The 27,964-nt window shown below is 37.1% G+C and overlaps 2 protein-coding genes across 2 annotated transcripts in view; both read left to right on the top strand.

Annotated features, from left to right (window-relative positions):
• Positions 1-10,344, top strand: part of LOC107661255 (WD repeat and FYVE domain-containing protein 3) — an 83,102-nt gene extending 72,758 nt beyond the window's left edge. The window contains exons 51-62 of the mRNA XM_016450754.1: positions 991-1,108; positions 1,194-1,300; positions 2,013-2,166; positions 2,376-2,530; positions 4,092-4,250; positions 4,444-4,623; positions 5,338-5,520; positions 5,619-5,709; positions 5,920-6,285; positions 7,783-7,894; positions 8,058-8,255; positions 8,376-10,344. Of these exons, the coding sequence (XP_016306240.1) occupies positions 991-1,108; positions 1,194-1,300; positions 2,013-2,166; positions 2,376-2,530; positions 4,092-4,250; positions 4,444-4,623; positions 5,338-5,520; positions 5,619-5,709; positions 5,920-6,285; positions 7,783-7,894; positions 8,058-8,255; positions 8,376-8,496 (1,944 nt within the window). The 3' untranslated portion in view covers positions 8,497-10,344. The remainder of the gene's footprint in view (positions 1-990; positions 1,109-1,193; positions 1,301-2,012; positions 2,167-2,375; positions 2,531-4,091; positions 4,251-4,443; positions 4,624-5,337; positions 5,521-5,618; positions 5,710-5,919; positions 6,286-7,782; positions 7,895-8,057; positions 8,256-8,375) is intronic.
• Positions 10,345-11,833: 1,489 nt separating this feature from the next.
• Positions 11,834-27,964, top strand: part of LOC107661230 (phosphatidate cytidylyltransferase 1-like) — a 19,742-nt gene continuing 3,611 nt past the window's right edge. The window contains exons 1-6 of the mRNA XM_016450728.1: positions 11,834-12,132; positions 21,820-21,968; positions 23,886-23,982; positions 24,326-24,423; positions 24,805-24,944; positions 26,307-26,365. Coding sequence (XP_016306214.1) covers positions 12,064-12,132; positions 21,820-21,968; positions 23,886-23,982; positions 24,326-24,423; positions 24,805-24,944; positions 26,307-26,365 — 612 coding nt within the window. The 5' untranslated portion in view covers positions 11,834-12,063. The remainder of the gene's footprint in view (positions 12,133-21,819; positions 21,969-23,885; positions 23,983-24,325; positions 24,424-24,804; positions 24,945-26,306; positions 26,366-27,964) is intronic.

The following is a 27,964-nucleotide window of genomic DNA, read 5'->3' as shown; positions in this document are numbered from 1 at the left end:
CTACAACATGGGATTATTCAATGCATGCTGATGAACTTTTATCATAGTTTATAGTTATATGGAAACGAAAGTTGTTAACATTCAACCCGTTCTTTATCATCAGAAGTATTATTTGTGATTTGAATTTTGTGAACGGTAGTTTCTCTTTTGCTGTGTTAAGCCGCGGGCTTCGGATGCTTTCACTTTCGAATTCGCGATCTTGTTGTCACTGTTTTGCTAACATCTACACACCTTTCATTTTTTTAAGACTAAAACAAAAGATGGATTCATTGTTATTCTTAATTAAAAAGCACAACAACAATAAATCAGTAAGATACAATGACAAACTAGCTTACTAAACGTTTATTAACAAAAACGAATAAGATGAGGCATGGCACACACCACATGCTCTATTATATACCGACTAATAAATTACAGAACGTTTAGCAAACACGGAGGAATCAAATAAATAAAAGAGAGCCTCCATAGCGTAATGTGAGGTAAACAGCAAAGATAACAAGTTTTTCAAAAATGAAAACAAAAAGAAAAGTAAAAAACTAACGGTGACAGTGCTTGCATGTTTTTTTTTCCCCGCTAGAATACCAGCATGTTCACCTTCTCTGGTTTAAGAAGCGGCCTTTTACTTGACTTTCGCTTGAAAACCATCCATCGTTTCCTCAATATGCACGTCATTTTTGCTGCGCGCACCTTCATGCTCGTGCTGACACGGCGAGTATACTCTCTAAAAGCGCTATTTTGTTATGCTTTCAGTTTCGTTTGCCGTTTGATGTTTCTCATATGCAACAGAAATTGCAGCGCTTATGAGTTGACCAACGCGGGGGACGCGTCAGTGCGACCGCACACAAAATTTAGTTGCACAGGCAGAAAAAATGGTCGCAGTCTGGAGCCCTGTGTCCGCATATTTACATTCTGTTTGGGGGATTTGGATGTTTTTTCTTTTGCAATCTGAGCTTAAGCTTTCCAAGTGAAATGTCTTGAATTATTCCACAGGAACTGGACCTCAACAATCCAAAGACATTCCGAAACTTATCCAAACCCATGGGAGCTCAGACAGATGATAGACTGATCCAGTACAAGAAAAGATTCAAAGACTGGGAGGATCCTACTGGTGAGTCCGAGACCCCTGTTGATCATCTGTTAGTTGTGCTTGTTAAGCTCCAACTTTTGAAACATGTTTTTTTGTTTCTTCACAGGCGAGACTCCAGCGTATCATTACGGCACTCATTATTCCTCTGCAATGATCGTGGCCTCATATCTGGTCAGAATGGAGCCGTTCACACAGATCTTTCTCAGGCTTCAGGTTAGTCCCACATGGCCTGGTCTGTTCATCATTTGTTGCTTTCTTCTCTTTACTCTGTGTTTTAGTTATTGTTGTTTAAAGTTTTTCTTTAAACTTTGAACCTGGACAAACTTTCATGTGGCTAGATTGGATAGTCTTGAACTGGGCAGTCTTATCATTGTTCTTTTATTCTTCGACACCCATTGTTATGCTGGTGGAAATAGATTTTACTAATGAATGTTACTAAATAAATCCTTCACAGTCGAAACCAAAAACAAACAAAAGTGGAAGAGCAGACTGGAGACCAGCTGTCTCAGCAATAAGCATAGCATCTTTCATACTCGCACAGATATTTACAGTGTTTCCAAGCATTAATAAAGATATTCCTTTGTTTCTGACAGGATGTTGTTATTAACGAACAGTGAAGGCCCGTTCACACCAAAAACGATTGATGTAACTACATTAGTGTCCACAACAATGTTCTGTTTATTATAAGTGCATGCTGCCTGCTGCTTTAAATACTCAAGCTCTTTAAAGTCATGTGTCCTGATGGGCTGTCAATGTTGTTAGTGTTTATCAGCTGAAAAAAATTGTTTAGTTCATCTGTGCCTTTATTAATTAGAACAATTATTAAAACTTTAGAATTATTGTTATCGTCCCTAGTGTGAACAGCTGATCTAGTTTCAAGAGAGATTGAAGTTGGTGGTTACATGTGAGTTTCATCTGTTTTCAGGGTGGACATTTTGATCTAGCCGACCGAATGTTTCACAGTGTACGAGAGGCTTGGCTGTCTGCTTCCAAACACAACATGGCTGATGTGAAGGAACTCATTCCTGAATTTTTCTACCTTCCCGAGTTCCTACTTAATTCTAACAACTTCGATCTTGGTAAGGAAAAGCTTGACAGCTAGCCTCATCTGTACCCTAAATACAGTTTCTCTCTTTCTTTTTTTTTTTTTTTTTACATGAAATATCAACAATTTATTTGTTAGAACTTGTTTGTTCAGGAATAATTTGTGTGAAATTTTAATAGCAGCTCTGGTCATATAGTGGAGAGCATTTTAACAAGCTCTGTATGTGTCATTTGTGTTTTACAGAGCTGAAGGAGCCAGTGGGTCAGATAGTGTGCACTGACAAGGGCATTCTGGCTGTTGAGCAGAACAAGGTGTTGGTTCCTCCTGCCTGGAATAAAACCTTCGCCTGGGGCTATGCGGACCTCAGCTGCCGCCTCTCCAACTATGAGTCTGACAAGGTCATTCGCAACATACAAGTTCTTCTGTTTACTCACGTTTTCAGCATCTGCTGTGAATGGCTATCAGATCCTCAAATGCGTTTGGAAAAAGAGCATCAGCAAAACTTTGCATATTTATAAAATGTGTCTTTCGAAATTTTAGGTTTACTTTTTTATTCACTACAGTTGAAAGGTTTTGGGGTCTGTAATAGTTTGTTTTTTTAAATAATTTAAATAACTGTTTTCTATTTTAATACATTTTAAATACTTTTTAAAATGTAATTTATGCCTGTTATTAGGGCTGGGCGATATGGGCAAAAAATCATATCTCGGTAATTTTTTGTTTGAAATGCGATATACGGTATATATCTCTGTATTTTCTATTTGGATATAGAAAATGTGGAAAATACAGAGATACATACATACATATATAGTGAACGTAGGCTATGCTATGCATTATGTGCAAAAAAGGGGCTAAAATCACATAATCTAGCATTGTAATATTACAATCTAAAAAAACAGAGGTTCAATTCACTAAACTAAAAATGAAAGTACATAAACACAAGAGCACAGATTGATTGCATTAAATATTTTGATTACCCCGTTACTGCTATCTGCTATCATAAAATATACTTACATGTAGTTAAAAATTCTACATATGACTCAATTATTGTGCGCTGTCTGTTTGGCGCGCATGCACGCGGCGGCTCTCGTTCACTGAAGTCTGAAATTTAGCGGAGAATCGCATGCAGAAGGATCCTGACAGCAAAATGGAAATATTTCCATGACTTTCTAACGTTTACAGATGGAGTATATACCTGTGAAATGTAAGTTATGCACTGAGGAAAACAGCATACCAAACACATTAAACAGCGCAAGAAGCGTGCGTCTCTGTCAGCAGCACATGAGTCTGTCAGAGCATCTGACGGGGCGAACCGCTTTAAACTAGACATGTTAACTATATCTTACAAGTTATTTTTTAGCCCTTAATATAAAGTATGTCTCATGTTTAGGACAAACTAGATTATGCACTTTCTCCGCAGCAGCTCACTCTGTGTCCTCTGCTATTATTTTCAGATGCGCTCGTATCAAACTACTGTATATCGATATAGGCGATATTGCCTCATACCGTATCGCTTATAAAAAATATATATCGATATATATCGTACAAACTCGATATACCGCCCAGCCCTACCTGTTATAGCAAAACGTAATTTTTAGAAGCCATTATCCCAGTCTACAGTGTCACGGAGGAAATCATTCATATCCTTCAGTAAACATTCTAATATGCTGATTTGGTGCTCAATAAACATTTCTTATTATTGTCAATGTTGAAAACCGATTTTGTGGAAACCTTGAAATGTTTCTGCAGTTTTTTTCTCTTTTATTTTCTTATTTCCACCTTCTAAAAGGATTTTTGTAGTAGTTCCCACAAGCTGGAGTGTGTGGGGTGTGGGGGGAGGGGGAATGGTTTAGGAGCTAATTAAGACTAAACAAAGTTTAATCTTGTGTTTTTGGTTTATTCTGTGTATTTAGTTTTCCATATCAGTTGTCTGATGTTCATGTGCTGTTTGTCTCATAGGCGGTTGTAGTATATGAGTGCCTGTCTGAGTGGGGGCAGATCCTGTGTGCTATCTGCCCCAATCCCAAACTGGTTATTACTGGTGGATTAAGCACCGCTATCTGTGTGTGGGAGACCGGGACTTCCAAAGAGAAAGCCAAGACCATCACACTCAAACAGGTTTGTTTTATATTTGTTTTAATGTTGCTTGATTTTATTTTTATTTTTTTACTTCATTTGCTTTTTAAACCCGATAAATATATTTAAGTTTTGCTTTAGACTTTTTGCTAAACCTACTTGTTCTTTATAACCGAATTTGATTTAATTGTAATGTTTTATGCATTGATCAACATATGTATTTTCATGGTTCCAGGCTCTTCTGGGCCACACAGATGCAGTTACATGTCTCACAGCGTCATCAGCTTACCACATCATTGTGAGTGGCTCTCGAGACCGTACGTGCATCATTTGGGACCTGAATAAGCTGTCTTTCGTCACCCAGCTGAGGGGCCACCGGGCTCCCGTCTCCGCACTCTGCATCAACGAACTTACTGTGAGCCCACAATACTGTCAGAATTACCTGAGTGTTGTGTTTAAACTACATCAAATTTTCCTTTTAGTCATTTAATAAGCACTATTTGCCTTGTATGGTCTTTGCATTTGTATGTTTTATTGGGGTAATAAAATATTTTTTAAATAAATTAGAATTCTAATGATCATAAAAAATTATATATATATATATATATATATATATATATATACACACTGCAAATGATAATAAATAAAAATAAAAATAATTTATTGTTGGTACTATTATTATTAATTATTATTATCATTATTCACAGAAAACTATGGGGGAAATTATTAGCATTTTTATTGTTCATTAGGGCAATAAAAAATTCTAATAATATATTTTAATACTTATGAAAATATAATAGGTTATTATTATTATTATTGGCTTAAGCAGAATTAAAATGTTTGCCAACTCAAACTTTTTTGGTATGAAGTTAATTTGATCTGGTCATCAAGGTCATCAAGAAACAGTAGCACACTTTACTGTTTAAAAATGTGCTTGCCTTTGAAAAATTCCTGAAAAGGAATTAATTTCTAATTAAAAAGTGAGACCATCACTACTTTGGAAAAAAGAGCTTCCTGATTTAATTTCTTGCTCTTTATGAACCCTCATAATAAATTGATGCTTCCGAATAAAACCGAAGTGTTCTATGAATTGGATAAGACTCTCATAACTCTGAGTGTCTTTGTGTAGGGTGATATAGTGTCCTGTGCTGGCACGTACATCCATGTGTGGAGCATCAATGGAAGCCCCATCGCCAGCGCCAACACTTTCACCGGCCGCAGCCAACAAATCCTCTGCTGCTGCATCTCAGAGATGAATGAGTGGGACACACAGAATGTTATCGTTACGGGACACTCCGACGGTGTTGTCAGGGTAATGGTCTTTTCCTTAATTTGCTTTCTTTCTTTTCACTCTGTGTCTTTTAAAGTGTCAACAGATAACGGTTCTTGACAAATGGCTTTATCTTGTAGTTCTGGAGAATTGAGTTCCTCCAAGTCCCAGAAACCCCTGCTCCAGAGCCTGTAGAGCCCCCCGATGTGCCAGACTGCTGTGGAGAGATTGGTAAAACATCCCTCCGTTGCACCCTTTTCATGTCTTTCGTGCTGTAATATTGAAAAGATGATGTGAAAGTAATAAATAAACTAAATGATAAATAATATTTTGATCAATTTGATATTAAACAATTTTAGTCTGCACTTTGCATTACAGCAATTTCTTCTGAGTTTTAGATGATCTTTTCAGATTAAATAACCTCAAGTCTTGTTCTTCCAGAGGGCCGTGATGCTCCAGAGGATGACAGCAGTGAGTCTGAAGGAGAGGAAGCCAACCTCAGTCAGGACTCTAAACCTCGGACCTCAAACAGCCAGCCCAGCAGTACCGTCCACAGACCCAAACCTCGCACCGGAGCCTCCTGGTCGGTGGACAGTGGCTCTGACGACTCCCGCCGCTGGTCGGACACGCTCAGTATTGACGAGAAGGACGGCTTTGTTTTTGTAAACTACTCAGAGGGCCAGATTAGACCGGGAATTCCCTCGCAGCCACATTTACAACCGCACTCAGCACCCTCACATGGGCCAGTACCACAGCCTCTTCAGCCCAGTACTATGGAGGCTCGGTCGTACAACAAGCTCAAACCAGGTGCAGTAGATTAAAACCTGCCATGACATTTTAGTGTTTTTTTTTTATATTGCTATTTATTTATGTATGCAATTAATTCTAATTTAATCAAATTCTATTTTAGTAGATTTGCTGATTTAGTTTAATTTATCTATTTGAAATAATTTTTGTCGGTTGTGCTTCGGGCAACCTGAGTCCGATTCCTGGCTCAGGGATCTTTCCCAATCCCATTTCCCTCTCTCTCCCACTTCACTTCCTGTCTGATTTTGTTTTGTCACGTCTCAGTAAAAGCAAAACTGCCAAAATAAATCTAATTTCATTACATTAATTGATAAAGATGATAGGAAAGTATTATTAAGGTATTAAATAAGCTAAATAATAAACAACATTTTGATAATTTTCATACATTTACTAATTTAATTGATCATTTAAATGATCAATTAAATTTACTAATTTATCAATTAAATTTTCTTAATTTAATTGATTTCATTCTAATTTAATACATTTACATTACATATTATAACACATGAATTTTATTTTGTCAAAATGTGCTGTAGTTTTAATTCATAGATTTCAGAAGTATGGCTTTTAGGGCTGTCAAAATGGCTGAAAAACTAAATTCGAATTTTGTACTTAAATATTATCAAAATTCGAATTATATTCTAATTTAAAATGTATAATTTCAGTTAGGGTGAAGAAAAGCTTTTGGCTTCTGGGGCCACAAGAGGGCGCATCTAAATGCACGTTTATTCAAAGCATAAGATAACATGACTATCTGTGAAAAAAGTGCATAATGTTTAAAATAATGTTTATAAACCAATTATAATTAAGTTGCTTAACTATAAACAAAACAGCATCATGTATGTATGCATAGTTTAATACAAAGGGCGGAGAGCCAATCACACAGTACATTTTTCATTTAAAAACGAGATGCTGTGGGATGGGGAAAAAACAGCCATAAAGTCTAATATATGTTTTTTTCAAAGTTAAACTTGCATTAATTATACATGGATTTCTAAACATGCGGCTCCTTTGTGCGAGATGCGAGTGCAACGGTGATGGATGTCCCTCTAGAAAATGCGCGAAATATGTGTTCTGCGTGAACAGCTTGGTTTCAGTTTTGATGTAAACAAGATCTTCTCCGCATTGATGTTCTCTTTTTCCGCAATATTTTTAATGAACAAAGTAGCAGTGCCACATCTAGTGGCTTCAACTTGATAGGCTAACAAAAACATTATAATGAAGATTGCAGCGACACTTACATCGTCATCGCATCTCATGCGCCACTAATAAGGCTGCCTCCTTAATGCACACCTAAAATTCGAATGTGGATTTTTATTTTATATTAGATGAATATTCGAAATTCAAATTTTTTTTTTGACAGCCCTAATGGCTTTTACGTTTTGCATTTGCATTGTCATTCAAGTGCTGTTCTCTTGTGTTGGAGGATTCCTGTGAGACTGTTCTTAATGTGAGCAACTGGCATGTTCTTCACCGTTAGCTTTGTCTCTTAAACAGGCTACAGATGGGAGAGACAGCTGGTGTTCCGGAGCAAACTCACCATGCACACAGCGTTTGACCGCAAGGACAACGCTCATCCTGCGGAAATCACCTCACTTGCCATTTCAAAGTAGGTGCTCAGTGTTCGTGGTGGAGTGAGGACAAAAGACAAGCTGGCTTCTATTCTGTTTCTAATGTGCTTTAACATTAATATGCCAGTGTTTGCTCAGAGGATATCAAATAAATAGTCTCTAAACAAGACGGTTGATAACAAGCAGTTGTTGTGTACTCAGAGACCACAGTAAGATCCTGGTAGGCGACAGCCGTGGCCGCGTGTTCAGTTGGTCTGTCAGTGATCAGCCCGGACGCTCGACCGCAGACCACTGGGTGAAGGACGAGCAGGTGGACAGCTGCTCTGGATGCGCTGTGCGTTTCTCCCTCACTGAAAGGCGCCACCACTGCAGAAACTGTGGCCAGGTCTTCTGCCAGAAGTAAGACAGATTTGCAATAATATTTATAATGTATGAACTAAATGCATTTTAAGTTGCTTCTTGTGTTTTAGACATTTTGTGTTGCACAAGTGTTTCACAATTTGTTGCTTGTTCCCTCAGGTGTAGTCGCTTCCAGTCAGAGATCAAGCGGCTGAAAATCTCCTCTCCTGTGCGTGTGTGTCAGAACTGTTACTACAACCTGCAGCATGAGCGGGGCTCTGAGGAAAGCCCGAGAAACTAGATCACCCTCACCCCACATCACATGCCCAAAAGCCACACCACCAACCACCCTCAAAAACCCCATTTCACTGCTCCCCGCGCAAAATCTCATCGGTAAAGCACTGACGTACACCAAAATAGGATCACTAATGCTCATAATTTCATATATCGCAGAAGTGTGACCATTAAAAAGAGATGATTGTTAGTTTACTTTTCCATTCATGCGTTTTCTTTTGCAGTATGGTCTGTCATCTCATTGGCATCATCCACAAAGTCTGCGTTACGTTTAGATTTTAGACAAATCAATGCATATAAAACGCTTCCTGATGAAACGAGATGACATTTGTTTATATTGTAAATACTTACAATGGCATTTTTAACTAGAAACAGTAAAAACAAAAAGTCATTATTAAGAGATAAAAGAAGAAATCAAAACACGACACATTGCTTGTAATATAGTATTACAGTATGTTAAAAATCACTCCTGGCTTTAAAAGAACAAAAATGCGAGTGCGTGTGTAGTCGATGTCACAAGTCACAGCCTCCCAGCGGGAATAATATTGGGGACTATGAATGTTGATAAATGTTTGTGGATTGACGTTACTAGCTTGTCTAGTTATGCAAATGCTTAATTATTATGTTTATTTTATATGTTCTGTTGAAGTGTTGCCCACAGCATCAGCCAGTTGCCATAGATGACTTTTTCCATTTAAATTTGGTTGCCAACCTGCCTTGATATGTAACTACTATCATATATTTTAACAGTCGTGTAGGTCAATGAAAGTATGTAAATGTTGAATTTAGATTAAAGACCACTTTAAATCTTTTTTAAATGACAGGATCCATTCAACCTTTAAATGATTCCACCAAATTTCTATCATGCGCTTCAAAGACAGAAATGTTTCAAGTCAATTGAAAGACTGTATTATGAAACATGTTTCTGAAGTGTCAAGAGTTCCTGCTTAGTTTATATTGGATGTTTTGAATCTGTACATTTTGCATTAGTGTGGGACTTCTCTGACTGTCCTTAATGTGATACTTCATTTGTTATTAGCTCATATGAATTAAACAACTTAAATGTTACTCTGACACTAGCTTTAAAATTTGTTGTTTTTTGTTTTTAGTAAAAGCATACATTTCTTATTCTTAAAACCTCACCATTTTTAACCATTTGCGATGTTGCACCAGTGTAAATGTCAGTAGATTATGAAAGCAATAGTTAGTGATGTTTTCACACATTTCACAAAATACTAGCTTGAACGTTATTGTGTGTAAAGAAAAAGGGATTTAACACTTTTAATGGACTGGAAGCCTAGTTTCTCTTTACCTTAGACAGAACTATGAAAGAAAGTTTGTTTTCATCTTCTTCTTTTTTTTGATACTGTGGGCAATACCCTATTAAAAATGCTGCTTTGATTAATAGAGAGAATTTCTTTCTTTCTCTTTCTTTAAATGGTCTGACACAACTTTAAAAAGATGGAAAATGTGTTACCATTGCAGTTGTTTTATTCACTGTTGTATGATTTCCGTACAGCCTAATATGCACTCGTTATAGTTGAATTATTCTATATTAATGTACTGTAATTCAGTGTGCAATCATAACATCGCAAAGCTGTTGGGATTTTGCTGTCGACAAGCAGCTCAAAGATCAAATGGCTATATCAATCTGAAATTCTTTTTGCACCTTGACATGTAGACAAGACAAAGAAATGGAGTAATCACTGTTTTATCAGATGCATTTTTATGTTGTGCGCTATACTTTTGAAACGGTGCGTTACTTTACAGTGAGATGTGAGACTGTACGAAGTATTTATGCAGTTATAAGGGTTTCTTTTTTATGATGATGATTTTTTTTGGAATTTTTCAGCAAGTTTTGTTACTTGTTGCATGTCTAACACAGCTGACTTTCTGTGTCAGTGTATTGTACATGTTTTGGCATTGTTTTATTTGTTTTCTCTTTCTTTGGCTCATTTTTATGGCATTATCTAACGAGTCGACCCTGAAGGTTTTGTGTACAGTTTTAGGTGGATATATAGAGTGTCCCACAACTCTGGGTTGACTTTTATACTCTTATGTATGGATGTTGAGGACTGATCCCAGAACAGATGAGATACACTCGGATTGTCCCTGTTTGGTGGTCTTGTGATAGACTGCATTACTACAGTATCTAGTGTGCAAAACTGTGGTAGCTGAATGTTCATTGTATATTTGTGTTGAAAAACAATTACATGCACCCCTCCCCCATAAATAACCCCTATACCTGTTATTATGACGCAATAGATATGGTACTTATACTTTTTAATTTAATTTCAATTAAATACTTGCTGTTTACCACCACCAGTGTCCTCAAATGAGTTATTTCCATTATTTATTGCAATGTACTGCAAAAATATAACTTGGTTACAATAGGAGGTCTTTGGAAAATATGTAAGAATACAGGACAAACATGATTTCATACTTTGGAAATTGATTAAACTGCATCTAAGCAGTTGAATATACTGTGTTTAATCAATGCTAAAAACAGACGGCATTCATTGTTCTGGAATCTCACACATTTGTCCTGATCACATAAGAACCGCAACAACAAAGCCCAGTATTAAGTCTCTGGTGAAAGCACAGAGGTGTTTGATGACTGGTTTCTATGGGAACACCGCTGAACGCTCGTTTGTCTGAGAAACGATCCTTTCTAGTGGAACGTGCATGCTTACATTTGGGTGTCCAGTAAACCACTATGCGTCTTGAGAAAGCAAGTGACACACAGTGTTGCAATCTGAGTGACATGCCAAAACCACACATCTGTTTGCCAGCACTTTATAATATCCTTTAATAATACAGAGCTAAAGAAAAACATGCTTAGGAGACAGAAATTACAAAATGATTTAAGTAAATATGAACTTTGGCCATTGTGATTGGCCGAACACCGCAAGCACTTACACTCCAAAGAGAAAGGAAAACTTGAAATCGCATCATATGACCCCTTTAATTAAGTCAGTATACATTGTGTGTCACCATTTCACCATATGGGAAAACATGCAGTGAGAGTAAATGGTGACTCAAGTTAAACAAAACGGAGACAAAAATATACAGGTTTGGAACGACATGAGGGTGAGTAAGTAAATAATGACACGTTTCATTTTTTGGTGAACGATAGCATGTAAGCTACAAGGAATGTCTTTCCAGAACTAAAAATGGTTTATATGACTTCGCAATATACCTACTAATAAACTCAGTTTATCATCATGATGACTTCACAAGAAGAAACATTCACGTTTGGACTGCCGAGAGAGTTTGAGGAGTGAAGTGCGCTGAGCTCCAGCCGCAGAGTGGAGCAGTGTTTTATGTTGAGTCACTGGGAGAGGGAGAGAGAGAGAGAGAGGTCTCTCACTTAACAAACAAATCAGCAGCAGATCTGCGGGCATACACAAACACACGCAGGTTCTGTCCTTCCACCTGCCGCGGGAGACACTTTGATGGTCGCAGTAGGTTAAATTAACCGGATTACCGAGACGGACGCGAACTCCGCTCGGCTTAATTTTAACGCGGACTTGCGACGATATCTATGCATTATTTAGACTGAAATAAGCAAAAAATGACAGAGCTGAGACGGCGAGGAGGAGGAGGAGGAGATCCTGACAGCACTGAAAACATCAGTGATAAGGTAATTTATAGAGCACGCGCTCATTCGGGAGGTTTATTTCTCTCAGTCGACTGCGAATGACCTTCTAGCTATGCAGCTAACGAGCAACCAGTCAGACCGCTTCAGCCTGAGAAGATATTACACAAAACAACTTGTTTACAACATTAGGATTGTATATGGCGCCTTTGTGTCCGGGGACTGTGCCTTTAATTGATCTAATCTGTAAACTGTCGGTTGCCTCATACGAAGTTGCTGAGCCAGACACACTGCAAAGCCAGAGTGTCAGTGGCTGTGTCGCAAAACCTATTGAGCTGCCTACATACAGCATTTTTGGTTGTCATAGACGCTTCTGGAACGTTCTATTTTGACCATCTCATATAGATAGTTTTTTTTCATGCCCAAAATGCTGTCTAGGTAGGCTATAACATTGGCAGCTCGTTATGGTTTGAGACTCGGTCCGCTGTCAGAGTCGAGTGGTGTGTGTCATACAGTTTATGTCATTTGAATTAGAGTTCAGAAACCAAGTATTTAAGGTAACAGTGCACCCAGAAATGAAAACTGACATCATTTTGTTGTTCCAAACCACATGTCCTCATGTTGTTCCAAACAAGGATTTTTTTTCTGCTGTGGAGCAGAAAGAAGTTGACAGTCTGGGTTTCCATTCATTTTCCATTTGCTTCTTTTTGTACATTGAAAGTGAATGGTGACTATCATCATTCTTTTTTATGGAAGAAAGTTGTGCAGGTTTGATAGGAGATGAGAGTGGGTCAATGATGACATTTAAAAAAAAATTTGTTTGGGGTGAATTATTGCTCTAAGGGCAGCCAAGTTATTGTAACATTTTCAAGATTCAGTCATATCAGAGAAATGTAACATTGTCCTCCTCTGTAAGAATTTTATTGTGGCAACCGTTTCAAATGATCAACATTTTTTTTATTGTGAAACATATTTGGTGACATTGAGCTTGTTGTGACATGACTAAAGCTCCAGAGTGTTTTTGCGGGATAGTAAACTCATTACGCACATCTTGAGCTGAAAAATCCATTTAGTTTTAGAAGTATATGTTTGTTATATTGGGAAATATTTATTTAAGAGCTGCAAGATCAGTTTTGGGGTCAGCTATTATTAGTAGCTTTTATTAGTTAAGAATTGATTGAAGGCAGGTGCTTTAGTTCAAATTGTGAAAGTGTTCAATGTCAATATTTTTTAAGTAATCAGTTTCTTTGTTTTTATGAATACCAGACACATGGGGTTATGTGCTTTGCTTTTAGAATACCTAACATATCCTAACAGAATCTGTTTACAAATCCTATTGCTGAAATGTTGCATCTGCTGAGCTGCACTGTGTATAAAGAGGTGTTAATATTTGTTATATAGTGTATGTATCTGTATCTGATTGAGTAGATCTTCCCTGGAAATGATGTGGTTTGGTTGATAGCTGAACGTTAGCATAGATCACATGTGACAACAAATCACTTGGCCACAGTGTGGAAAAACTGAAAAGGGAGTAACACAGCGGCCATCCTGGAAATGGATGAATTGAACTCATGACTCAGTAATTACAAAAGTTTTAGTCACAGACAAGGCTTTTGAAGTAGATCTCTGCATGAAGGCTGTCATGTCTTTACACTGTCTCCCCTGGAGAAGTTCCCTACAAGTAGCTGTGGGGAAATGAGGGAACCAGCACTTGTCTATTGATTGTAGTGACAGTAAGGCCAAAAGCATCTTTTGTCAAACCCAAAACTTTAGAAAAGCAAACCAAATTGGTGGCAAGATTTTAAGTAAAATAATAATTGTTTTAAAAATAATAATTAAATAATTGTAAGTAGGGCTGCACGATTATGGGAAAAATCATAATTGACGATTATTTCCTTAAAATTGTAATTGCGATTATTAATTACGATTATCACAATTTACATTGAATGATGTTTATACCATTGTTTGATGCAACTGCATGCCGTATTTTTATATCAAAATAAACAAGCTGAAAACACTAACTGAAAAACGTTTCTGAAAAACTCTTTTCTATAGTATTAAGCCTCAAATGTCAACTAAACATCGGATTGGTTTCTTCTTTAAATTATAAAAAAGTAAAAATATGAATGGTATTATAATGTTATACTAAAACTAAAACAATGGAAAAACCCTTAAGATAACATGTAGAAAGAAAAAAACATATCTTAAGCACTCAGAATAACATAAGTGGACTTGAACGATTAATTGCCGCTTTGAACGATTACGTAATTGTGGCATCCATAATTGTAATTGCGATTAGAAATTTGATTAATTGTGCAGCCCTAATTGTAAGTTCAAATTAAATAATTTAATATTTTAATAATTTCACATGTTAAAAAAGTGTGTATAATAAAATAAACGTATGAAATTATAAAAATATATAAAAAAAAACATTTTGTAATAATAATACGCTTTGTCTAGAAACAACAGTTTTATTTTCTTAAAATGTTGTGACTGGAGACTTCAGAATATTCAGTGTTGATTATGCAGAAATACTTTTGTTTATTCACAAATAGTTCTGCTAGGGTAACTGGTTTATCTTTTATTTGGAAACAAATGCTTCAAATTTAGTCAAAGAAACACAAAGGCTCTGAAAGAACATTGTGTTTTTGTCCTGGAGACGGCTGATCTTAAAAGACTAATGCCGATGTCTTGCGGGCAGAGCTTTGACTGTCCGTCTAGAGCCCCGAGCTCAGCCAGCTCTCTGAAGGTCAGTCTCTCGATCGTAACGAGCAGTATTTACAGCCCTGCACTCTCTCTGATGACTGAGGTTATCAGTCACAGAGCTCAGTCTCATGGTTTTCTGTTATTAACTTGTTTTTCTCATCTTCTCATTGAGAAGCCTCAGTCTCTCTGGGCTTTAGCAGGGTGCTCTGCTCAATGTAGCACCTCGCTCAGCAGTCTTTGGAGTTCAGTGGACCATCATAACCTCTGCGCAGCAAGTCCTGCAGCCTGGTCTCAGAGATGGATTCGCTCTCTTCCTGTGGTCATGGCCTACTTCTGCAATTTACCACAGAAAGCTGGTTACTCAGCACCTATTATAATCACAATTTGTGTGATTTATAATTACACAATTTGGTTTAAGCCTGGCAGCGCAGATGTGATCATATGTTATGTGATAGTGGACATTTTTCAGTTAGTTTAAATCATAGGTTTTCTTATGCTCTTTCCTCCTGACTAAAATACCGTTTACGTTTATACATTTGTCAGACAAGTTTATTCAAAGAGACTTAACTTTTGCAGTCAAGATTAATTTGCATTCCCTCAGAATTGAACCCATGACTTTTTGCTAGCACTGTGGTTAGTGCTTGTTTGGTACTAGACTAGCGGTGGACCAAACTTAACGTGTATTGCTTGCAGAGTTTTCACGATACTGGAATTTCTAACTTTAATACAATACCTTAAAAAATATTGATATTTGATACCTTTTTCTGATAACACAGAAACTAAAACAATTGAACAGTATCTAAGTAAAGAAAATACTGACATTATTAACTGAAAGTCCGCTGTCTGAGATTCCTCAAACCCAGTTGCTCTGAGAGAGATTCTATAATAATAAAAATAATAAGTTAATCCTTCAACCTTTAATTAAGAACTTTAAGTTTCTGTGACAACAGGTTTACAATTATCTGTCCACTAATTGTTGGAAATTATGTAAATTGTGAAAATGAAGTATAAGTGGCACACTGCATTCCCAAATGCACGTTAAACTCACAGCACATGGCAGAGATGCAGTTTGCTGCATTTACTGTGAACCGAGCTACTTTTGAGACACTGAAAACACAGAATCATAAGCTACATGCATGAACACAGTGACACGCTTTGCTCTGAAACATGCAGCACAACTGACTATATCTTTAGTAAATGAAAATACACAAAGCGAAGTGAAGAGAGAGAGCGAGAAAGCACTGCAACTGAAACCATTTCAAATATTCAGAATTAATATTATTAAAAAAAAAAAAATCTATATTTTTGACAACACTAATTGCTTGTTGACCAACTGATTTTGCTTATAAAAACTGTTGCACATAATTTCTGATGACACTTCCAAACAGATTTCCCAAAAACACCCCATCTTCCATATTTGGCCAAAACATGTAGTCCCACCAAAACTCAGAGAGTGATTTGATTGGATAACACATGGGCTGTGGTCATTGCTCAGGAGGACACCTCTCTCAGTGTAGTCTCTCTGGTAACGGGGACATTTAATGTGTTGTATCTTGCAGAACATACACTGGTGAGCAACTGTGCTGGTATTTTCAGTAGTGTTTTTCTCCCATAATGCAACAGTGGACTAATTAGCACAGAATACAGTACGCTACACTGCATTTGGAGTTCTGCTGCATCCACTCTCTTCCTTCCACCTTTGACATCAGCCGTGAGTGTGTCCATGTTGGTATTTGCTGCAACAGTAGGAATTCCTGATCAGCCCGTTTTTTTTGCCACCGCTGTAAAGGATTTAAAGGGACAGTGAAAACTGGGCCGAGCTGTCATCCCCAGGAAAAACTCCACAGAGGATAATCGTCCTTTACAGATGCTTTATTTTCACCCTTCAAGCACTTTAGAGAGGATTTAATAGGCTGCTGAAGTGATGATTTGGCAGGTTTTTTGACATTTCCACTGTTCATAGGTTATATGATCCTTGTCCATTCAGCACACCCTGTTACAGATACCAGCTCTGTAGGTAGAAACTGAATGAGAGATGCGGTGACTGCTGGCTGCAGTCATTCTGCCTTTGTGTGTTTGTGTTTTGGTGTGTGCTAGGCCTTTTGGGATAGATCTGGACTGGGGCTTTCCCCTCTTTCTCTCTCAGGGATTAGCGTAGTCTCATTTATGGAGCAGCTAATCAGCAGGCTAGTCTTCTTATCCATTCACTTCCAGGACTCTTATAGGCAGTAGGATACATGTGTGAAGCACACAGTTCTTAAAGGGGGGGTACAATGCTGTTTCATGCATTCAGAGTTGTTTACACTGTTAAAGAGTTGGATTCTCATGCTAAGCATGGACAAAGTTTCAAAAAACAATTTGGACGTATGACAGAGTATTTCTGTGCCAAAAATCGTACTTCCGGGTTCGTACAAGTTTCTGAGAGTTTTTTTCGATTGTGGCTCTTAATGACGTAAACGAGGGTGGAACTCCTTATATGGGCATTTCTCCCGGAAGAACGCGCCCACGCACACATCGACCAGAGCAAGAGCGAGATCGCGCCCATCAACGCGCTTCATCCGGCGGCAGCGCTGCACGGGACTTGCTCGGGAAGAATGTCTCCAATCCAAAGAAGTGTGTTTTTGGTTGTAAGGGAAAGATATCTTTGTTCAGCTTCCTAAAGAACCCAGCGTTATGTAAACAGTGGATACAGTTTTTTTTTCCAGAGCAGCAACGGAGTTTCACAAGTGTGTTTGTTGACGAACGTTTTATAAACAAGACCCAGTTCGATGCTGGATTTGCACATTGTTTGATACTGAAGGATGGAGCGGTCCCAGCTATAAAAGATCCCGGTCATGATTTAGAACTGCAGAAGGTAAGTGAAACGGCATCAAATGTCTGTTTTGTTGGCATTCGGCGCCCAAGTGCTCGTCACTCTTTAGCTCCGCCTACGGCACGCCTCCAGGAGCTCGGCTTTTTCCGGAGAGAATCGTAAAGCTGTATCTTTCTTTTATAAATATGATAAAACTAAAGCCTTTTTGGAGATATGAAGGATGCAGTACTACTCTATAGGTACTCAAGATTAACATGAGATTGGGTGAAACTGTGTGTGTTATGCCCCCTTTAAGAACACACAGAGCAATTTCTCTCTCTTCTAAAGGGCATGTCATGGATTTTTCTTGCTCTGTTGAAATAAAAGAAATTATTGTAGTGTTCAGACATACTCTAATGTTCACAACACAAAGCTTCCTCCCAAGGCCGTGTCAAACCTTTCCTGAAACTAAAATAAAAAAACAGATCATTGACAATTTTTTGCTGGCGTTCAATAATAGCGTATTAACGCCCACATTTGCATATCAATGCCTGTTAAGGAATGTAACAATAACAACAGAAATAAAATCAATAGTTGTTTGAAGTATTATGATTAATTTAATATTAATAAATATTTTGCACAATATAATAATAATAATAATTGGTTATTATTATAAAACCATGCACTTTAAATTTTTATTTTGTATTGTAATGTAGTTAGTTATTATCATGTCAAACAGCATAAACAATAAATAAAATCAGATACTTAAACATAAGAAATAATCTGTATTGGTAAACAAAAAAAAGACTTGTTTGATCTTAAAAAAACAGTAAGTGATCTGATGCAAGAAACCTTGACTAACATTAAAAGTGTACATCAGGGAACAAAAAACACTGTGAAAGTAAAATAGCCTGTTTGAATTGGTTGATTGACTATTAGAGAGCTGTAGTGTCCTATTGACTGTTGCCTGCCATTTAAATAGTGGAAATATATCAGCATGCATTCATAAACGCTGATTCTTTTTCTTGAATGGACTGCAGAATGCTACTAGGCTGCCATTTAGTGAAACCCTCAGGCTAAAAATCGGTCCACTCATCTGTAGCGTTAGGAAACTCTCATCTGATCTCTTCTCATCTGTCTATTGTGCTGGAAGAGTATGAAGGGGATAATGTTGCAGTTTGTTTGTTGCCTTCAGTTTCCTTTTCAAAAACAACCATTTCATTTTCACACTGCACAAAATGTAGTTGGACTACACTGATGTAGCTGATAGCTGGAATGGGCGTTGCTCAGATCTGTACATTTCCATTAATGTTTTCTGGGGGCTTGACTGAGTGTGTCCTCATTAAAAAGTTAGCTGAGGGTTTCTTTTACCAGCCTTAATCTGAGCCGTGTTTCAGACATGAGTGACCTCCCTGCTCAGTGCAGCTTGCTCCCAATTACCTCAGCACAGCTTCTTACAGTCATGGTCCACTGGCTAATTTTGGAAATTGTACAATGTCGTCTTGTTCTTACATTGCCAAATTTAGTTGTCAGTAAGGAGTTTGACTGAAACACCATAAAATACAGAAAATCTGCGAATAATGAAGCCAACATAGTCTCACAGGAGCCAGACTTTTGCCTGGCATAAAGTCTGAAGCACATTATAGCCATGAACCACCTACTTAGACTGGACAACAGTGTGTCTTTTATGACTTTTGTGACCTTTAGGATTTGTTTCTGAAATTCATATTTATGCATTTGGCAGACACTTCAAACCAAAGCAACTTACAGTACATTTAAGATGGAGTGGTGGAATAACCTTTATGTTATATTATAAGAGTTACATACTGATAATGTTATTTATTTAGTGAGAGTTATTTATTTAGGCCGTAGAGGAACATTATGGCTCTGCAGTATTACATATTAGCTTATCAGGGTGTAGCTTGTTAGCTATGGCCCTTTTTACATGTGGGTGCTGTAAAACAAGTTGCTGTTGGGATTTTCTTTTATCTTTAGCTTGCAATATTTTGTTTTTCAGTCTGAAAGGCAGATCAGCTACTTTTTAAACTGCTCAGTGATCATTTAAACCCAGATTGCAGATTTATTGCAGATTATGAGACATTTACACATCAGGCTTTCCAGGATGTGGGCTGCTGCTGAAAAACCTGCACATGTAGAGGCTTACAAACTAGCAATGACCGATCCTTGTTAGCCAGTAATATTTTCCCACAGTGATGTTATCAGTGAACATTAGGGCTCAGTATTGACTAGGGTTGGGTATCGTTTGGGTTTGTTTCGATACCGGTGCCAAATCGATACTTTTAAAACGGTTCCGGTGCCTAAACGGTGCCTGAACCGATGCTTATTAAAGAACAGAGAAAGAATACAGAATGCTAGTGTTAGAGGCTCTTTTTTCTTTATAAATAAAACAAGTAGTTAGAATAGAAATAGAATAGAGAGTGCAAATGTTAGAGGATCAAGTTTTTAATAAAAAAAAAAACAAGCAGATAAAATTAGATGTAGCATTAGAATAGAAAGGTTATAATGTTCTCTTTTGTTGGACAACAGGTTTAGAAATGTGAATACAAGGGAGGTTTAGCTTTAGACAATTTAATTTAAGCATGTTTAGCTTAGTTAACGGAAGGCTACATGCTGCCATCAGAGCAAGTGTAATTACTGCATTCACGCGCTCCTCTGATGCTCTCATTTCCCAAGTTGTGCTTTTAAGTCGGAATGTGAAAACAAGACGGACACTCGTGTTACTACAAAGATGTGTTGGATTTGTATTATTAGATTACATAGGTACCGGTGCCATATTGGTACCGGGTTTCGGTACCCAACCCTAGTATTGACACAGATTTCACTAATCGATTTGATTTGATTCGATTCACAAGCTCTTAATTCGATTCAGTTTTGTTCTTGATTGCACGCTGTATTGATTCATTTGGATATCTATCCAGTACAGTACATGTACATTTTTCTTCTCTGTCAACCAATGCTGTAAACTGGTGCTTGAAACACTGTTAGAGCGATTACATGAGACATGATACATTTCAGTAAGTAACTCCTGAGCCCTTGAGGACATGTTGATTTATTTATCAAATTATAAGCACAAGCTGTGATGATGACACAGGTCCAACTTTTCCTCTTTTAGTGCATTCCTCTTCACCTCATCTATTAGTTTCCTCTGCTACTGTTACCAGCCATATTTGATTCTGTTCTTTGGCCCATAGTTGTGTTGTGCTGGCCAAGACAACAGTAGAAGATGAGAAACCAACCTCTCTTCACCTTGCGTCGAGCAGACGGGTATCTTCAGTCTACTGTACCGCACCTACTCGAGGCTTTTGTCTAGCATTTGCATAAGTTATGCTGGCTAATATCCTGTCCACCTTCGCTCTCTATTACTTTGACTGGTAAATCTGTGATTTCCATGGAGGGCTGCATTCCATGGTGATTGCAAAAGACTACTGAATTATGAAATTGTGAATTGTGCGTTTTGTTTTACGTCTCCAATCCAAGTGTCTTGTGGTTCTCTTACCTAATTCATTGTTTTTGGAAGTGTTTCTTGAAAGGTGTTTACGCAACAGTTCTTAAAAAAACAACATAAGATGCAACCAAAGACTATTTAATACTCTTCATTATTATTATTACATTGCTATGAATGGGAGCTGCAACATGCAGTGTGCTGTAGGGATAACATGTTTTTGTAGGCAAAAACCTGGAAATGCACTTTAGCACCATTTCTACACAGTAAAATTATGAGTGTTAGTTCAACTCTAACAGAGTTAAAATCAACTCTGAAAAAGTGTACATATTGTCCCAATCTTTTCAGAGTTACATTAACACTCTTCAAAGAGTTACTTGTTTAACACTATGAATGAGTTATATGTACACGGTATAGAGTTAAAAAACAACTCTGGTCCACACCACAGAGAGTTGATTTTTCCTTAACACCAGTGTAAAGAGTTACAATTTAACGATTCAGTATCACTAAAATTGAGTTAAATTTAAAAATTACTTTATATTATTTAATAAAATAATAAATAATAATTACAAAGCATTTTCGGTTTCGGTTTTCGGCCAAGTGCATCCAGAATTTTCGGTTTTGGCCCAGAATTTTCATTTTCGGTGCATCCCTAATGAAATTGTTTGTGTTGTATGTCTGTGTTGTTAAGTGTATATAATTATCTGCCTTGAAATCAGTACATTAATTATCTCGTTTTTTTTCCCTCACTGTGTGCGTTTACACTCTGCAGGAGGCAGATGGAGATGACAGGCTTGCTTTTCCCGGTGAAGGGGAAGGAGAAATGGAGGGCGACTCCAAAGCGGACACACCAGACGTGCCACCTTCCAATGATAACACTCCACAGTGTCTCAACAAAGCCCTGGAGGGCTTGTCATCTAGGTACCCAATGGCACTGAGCTCATGTTCAACTCCCCAAACAATCTATGTCGGCATTATATGCCTGTCCGGATGTTTAGGCCCCAGTTCAATGCACATGGGCAACTATGAGTCTGAGGTTTCACAAACAGGCTTAACCTGTTTTCACTGGGAAAATAGGAAACCCGTACACTAATATTCTCTAAAAAAAAAAAAATTTCCACACATGAAGGATTTTTTAGTTAAATCAGTGCCATGTAAAAATTGCTCCGGTTAATCTTTGAAAGCTGACACATAACCTCATAGCACAGCGTATTGCACAGGTATTCACTTTTAATTTTGATCAATAAGACAGACTCTAGTGATATTTGATATGCAGATGAGGTGAGGGGTCGGTTGACAGGGTAATGGGCCCTCGAAGAGATTAAATGGGATCTTTATTAGAAACAATCCTAATCCTTGTCAGTTTTGCTGTTCTGTTGGTGGGATTTGCTGCAGCTTCTTTAAAAAAAACGCAGAGGCGCAGGTCCAACACATGCCTGAATGCCGGCGCCTGGCTACCCACCACACTTTGTGATGATGTTGCACTTTTTTTTCCTCTCCCTCCCCTTTCTCTTTCTATCCATTGACAAATTCCCTCCCATTCTTTTCAGTGGCTTGCATGAGTTGTGGCACCTGCAAATAGTTTATTACACTCTGTGCCAGAAAACTAAGTATTCACATCTCTCATGGAGCCCCATTTATTACATTTATGGCACCATCAGCATAAATCTATCCCATCCGTTTTGTTCTCACTAATTGAAGCTTAAATCAAACTGAAATCATTATCATTGTTTTGTTATACAGTACAGGTGCATCTCAATAAATTAGAATGTCGTGGAAAACTTCATTTATTTCAGTAATTCAACTCAAATTGTGAAACTCGTGTATTAAATAAATTCAGTGCACACAGACTGAAGTAGTTTAAGTCTTTGGTTCTTTTAATTGTGATGATTTTGGCTCACATTTAACAAAAACCCACCAATTCACTATCTCAACAAATTAGAATACTTCATAAGACCAATAAAAAAAACATTTTTAGTGAATTGTTGGCCTTCTGGAAAGTATGTTCATTTACTGTACATGTACTCAATACTTGGTAGGGGCTCCTTTTGCTTTAATTACTGCCTCAATTCGGCGTGGCATGGAGGTGATCAGTTTGTGGCACTGCTGAGGTGGTATGCAGCCAGCTTCTTTGGCAATGAATGTTTGTGGCTTACCCTCCTTGTGAAGGGTGTCAATGATTGTCTTCTGGACAACTGTCAGATCAGCAGTCTTCCCCATGATTGTGTAGCCTAGTGAACCAAACTGAGAGACCATTTTGAAGGCTCAGGAAACCTTTGCAGGTGTTTTGAATTGATTAGCTGATTGGCATGTCACCATATTCTAATTTGTTGAGATAGTGAATTGGTGGGTTTTTGTTAAATGTGAGCCAAAATCATCACAATTAAAAGAACCAAAGACTTAAACTACTTCAGTCTGTGTGCATTGAATTTATTTAATACACGAGTTTCACAATTTGAGTTGAATTACTGAAATAAATGAACTTTTCCACAACATTCTAATTTATTGAGATGCACCTGTAGATCATTCTGCTCATGCCATTTCATTCAGTTAAACACACCCACATTTCAATAGTGGGGAAATCACTGGGTCATCAGTTAAACCTTTGACCCAGCTTCATTTCCACCTCTTTCACAGGCTTTTAGTTCATTTCAAAGTAAACACAAAGGGAAAATGTCATTTATACCCTTAATAGTGGGAGTGGGGATTTTCCAGCCCATATAAATGTATTTTGTTATACAAACTGTTTAACTGTCCTGACAGGTTTCTTACAAAACTGTAGTTTTCTTGGTTTCTGCATTCAAATTGATTTAAAAAATAAATAAAAAATCTCAACAGGTGGAAAAACTGGTGGATAAGAGGCATATTGTCATTGACAATGATCATTGGCTTCTTCCTCATCATCTATTTGGGACCCATTATGCTTATATTAGTGGTAAGTATGAGTACAAACCATATATGTACCATGCAAACACTATTAACTAAACAAACACACTGACCACTGGCTAGCCAACATTTGTGGTTACTCTAGAAAGCATTGACAAAACATCCCAGCTGTCCTCCTACAAACCCTTTTGGCCACGTGCCGTCATTTAGTTAATTTGTAACCCTACCTGACTTGACATAATGTAAATATTTTCAATGAAAGATTGATATGAATCACCACAGTGTTTTAAATAGATGTTTGATTTTTGTAGGTATCAGAAATTTAAAAAATGCTATTTGAACGTGTTCAGCTTTTAGAACATTTATTAACTTTTTTTATAATTCTTTTATAGGTTATGGGTGTTCAAATAAAGTGTTTTCATGAAATTATAACCATTGGCTACAGAGTTTACCATTCCTATGATCTGCCGTGGTTTAGGACTCTTAGCTGGTAAGTAAAATGCTGACTAGTTACCGTTAAATGCTTTCCTTTCACCCCTTAACTCTCCCTATCTCTCCACCCTTCCCCCTTCTTTCTGATTCATGTGTTTTACATTCATGTACGCACACTGAACTACAAACAAACACACCCCCACTCTCTCACGTTTTACCAGTCACTTTTTTATCATGGATGAAGTAGTGATTAACTGGACTTGAGCAAAGTGCACGTCCATGTTGGAACCTAGCATAAAGTACTCCCCACCTGCAGGCTTTGTCCAAACAAAACAAGATGACAGCCAAGCAGCTGAAAGGGGCCATGTATTGTTTCCATCAAATACGCTTCTTTCACTCAAATAATCAGATCTTGACACAAATGCACCTTGTATTTCAGGTACTTCTTGATTTGTGTGAACTACTTCTTTTATGGAGAGACAGTGGCTGATTATTTCGGTGCACTCGTCCAAAGGGAGGAACCTCTGCAGTTTCTTGTGCGTTATCATCGGTTTATTTCTTTTGCACTGTATTTGGCAGGTGAGTGTAACTGACAGCTCGCATTAGACTCTCCACAGAGACTTATCAGAGACTTTTATGACTCTAGGTCAAAAGCCCACAGTGCACATTTAGCTTTTTTTGCGTAGTTTATAAATTGTTTATAGATTATATATATATTGAATGGTATTCAAAACATTAAATGACTTCATGAAAGTTGATTGTATGCTTGGTCACTTTGCCATATTTAATATATGCTTTTATGCTTTGATTAATATAAATATGCTGTTGCGCTATGCCAACAAGCTCTTCACCTGCAGCTACACTACTGTTCAAAAGTTGTATATTAGCAAGCATGCATAAATTAATCAAAAGTGACAGTAAATATATTTTATAATGTTACAAATAATTTCTATTTCAAATAAATATTGTTCTTTTGAACTTTCTTTTCATCAATCCTGAAAAAAAAAAATGTCCCAAGGTTTCCAAAAAGTGTGAAGCTACACAACCATTTTCAACTGTAGTAATTCTAAGAAATGTATCTTGAGCACCAAAACAGCATATTAAAAGGATTTCTGAAGGATCGTGTGACACTTAAAACCTGAGTAATGGCTGCTGAAAATACAGCTTAGCTATTTTCAATTAAAATATATTTTGGCAGTTTTCATTGTAATTATATTCCACAATATTACCGATTTACTGTATATTTAATCCAATAAATGCAGCATTGGTGATCATAAGGAACTTCATTCAAAAACATTCAAAAATCTTACCAACTCCAAACTTTTGAGTTTCACAATTTGAGTTGAATTACTGAAATAAATGAACTTTTCCACGACATTCTAATTTATTGAGATGCACCTGTATATAGCACAACATTGAGTGTTGTGTAGCTAACGGTTTAGAGTGTTAAGTTCGGACCAGCTCAGGGCCATGACAAAGACACTACTGCAAAAGTATATATGTACAGTAGATGTGTGTTCATACTTAGGATCAAAGACGCATGAACCTCTTCCTCTGTTACGGCCATAAAAGCACAGCTGTCGCAGGTCTCCCCCTCTGCAGTCATTTCTTCTCACTAAACTTGGCTCTCTCTCTAGCAAAGCTTAATGGTCATCATCATAGAGAATATATAAACCAGAATATACAGTATAAGATATATTCCAGTGTGTTTGTTCTAAAAATGTGTTAATGTACAAAAACAAAATATCCCATAATGCTGTGTGCTGCTGTTATAAGTGATATGGAAGCTTTCCAAAACAAAAACGGACAAAAAATGCTTCTCTGCTGTGTCTCAGATCCATTTCTTTACATGGAATACAAAATGATACCGTAAACAGTGATAAGATTTATAATTTCTCCTGTTATGTAGGAAATTAACTGCATGTTATTTGCTTTTTCCAGGTTTCTGCATGTTTGTACTGAGTTTAGTGAAGAAACATTACCGCCTGCAGTTTTATATGGTGTGTATCAGTCATTTATATGCCAGCCAGAACTAAACTGTTCATTTCATTCACAGTCATGTGTGCATCATGTGTTGGGCCTTTGGATACTCAGTAGTCCCATGTCATAATATGTCATATTATCACATTTCATGAGTTTACGTTACATACACTGAGCATTGTGAAAGTATTAAATGTTTAAATGAGTCATTGCATGGCATTTATTTTTAGTGTATGCAAGGCAGCACTTTTATTACTTTTATTACGGTCCAGAAATGCGGGATTCATGGCCTTTTAGCATACAGACTTCATTTAGATTTTGCAATGTAAGTGATTTTAGTATTAGGTGTCCATTTTTTAAATGAACTACACACAATAATAATGTTCGAGATTTTTCCCTTTTTTTTTTTTTTTAATAACATATCGTAATAACGCAATAATAACGTATTGTGACCATGATGATATTTGTAAGGTGCTTTTTAAGGTCATTATCTTTCAGAAAAGAGTGGCCAGCATATTCTTCAAAAACTCTTCAAGAAGGATATTTTGTTACATGGAAGAAAGGATAGTGAGTACCTTTTTTTTTTTTTTTTTTAAAGTCTCTTATGCTCACCAAAGCTGCATTAATTTGATCAGACCTACAGTAAAAACAGTAATATTGTGAAATGTTATTACAATTTAAAATAACTGTTTTCTATTGTAATATATTTTAAAATGTAATTAATTCCTGTAATGGCAAAGCTGAATTTTCAGCAGCCGTTACTGAAAACAGTTGTAAGTAACTGCTAAATATTTTTGAGGAAACTGATACTTTTTTTTTTTTTCCAAAAGAACAGCATTTACAGTATCTTGTGATGATGCCCTTGCAACATTTGGATACTGAATTGGTCTCCTTTCTTGCAATTATTAGCATAATGAAATGTTATTGATGTTTTCATTGCACTCTAAAGATAGTGGCTCATAAACCTGACACAGTGACTACGTTTACATGGACAACAATACTCCGATTTTAATACGATTAAGACAATTCTCTGATTAAGAATCTACCATGTAAACAGAGATTCTTGACTACCTTAATCTGGCTAAAGTAATAATCGAAATAAACACTATTCGAATTAAGACATGTGGAGTATTCCTATTTTAGTCGCATTACTGAAGTGCAGAATAGACATGTAAACACCTTAATCACATTATTACCATCGTGTAGGACGTTTCGTTGCATTTTGCGACAGGATACACACATGGCAGTGCTCAACCGTTTGACGGCAAACAAAAAAACGGCTTCAACAACGCCGTCGTCTGTTTGCATGTATAGCATGACAAATAATTAACTGCACTTGAAGCTTTCAGTAAATTAAAAATGAAACACCCAAAACTGTATATGGCATCATAACGAAGACGAACTATATGTTTATAAGTGAAATTCTGGAGGGGACTTCGGATGGCATCGCGTGGGTATGTAATGGCGTGTGTCATTAATCGATCCATGTACTATAACATGTAAATCGGGAACATGAAAGGAATATTCTAAAAGCAACTCATGTAAACACCATAATCATAATATTGTCTTATTTAGAATAAGGTAAATAATTAGATTACTGATGTCCATGTAAACGTAGT

This window comes from Sinocyclocheilus anshuiensis, unplaced genomic scaffold, assembly GCF_001515605.1.
Source record: "Sinocyclocheilus anshuiensis isolate Anshui unplaced genomic scaffold, SAMN03320099.WGS_v1.1 scaffold1365, whole genome shotgun sequence".
Taxonomy (NCBI): domain Eukaryota; kingdom Metazoa; phylum Chordata; class Actinopteri; order Cypriniformes; family Cyprinidae; genus Sinocyclocheilus; species Sinocyclocheilus anshuiensis.
The sequence above is the reverse complement of the archived record's forward strand: the minus strand, read 5'-3'. Positions and strand labels throughout refer to the sequence as shown.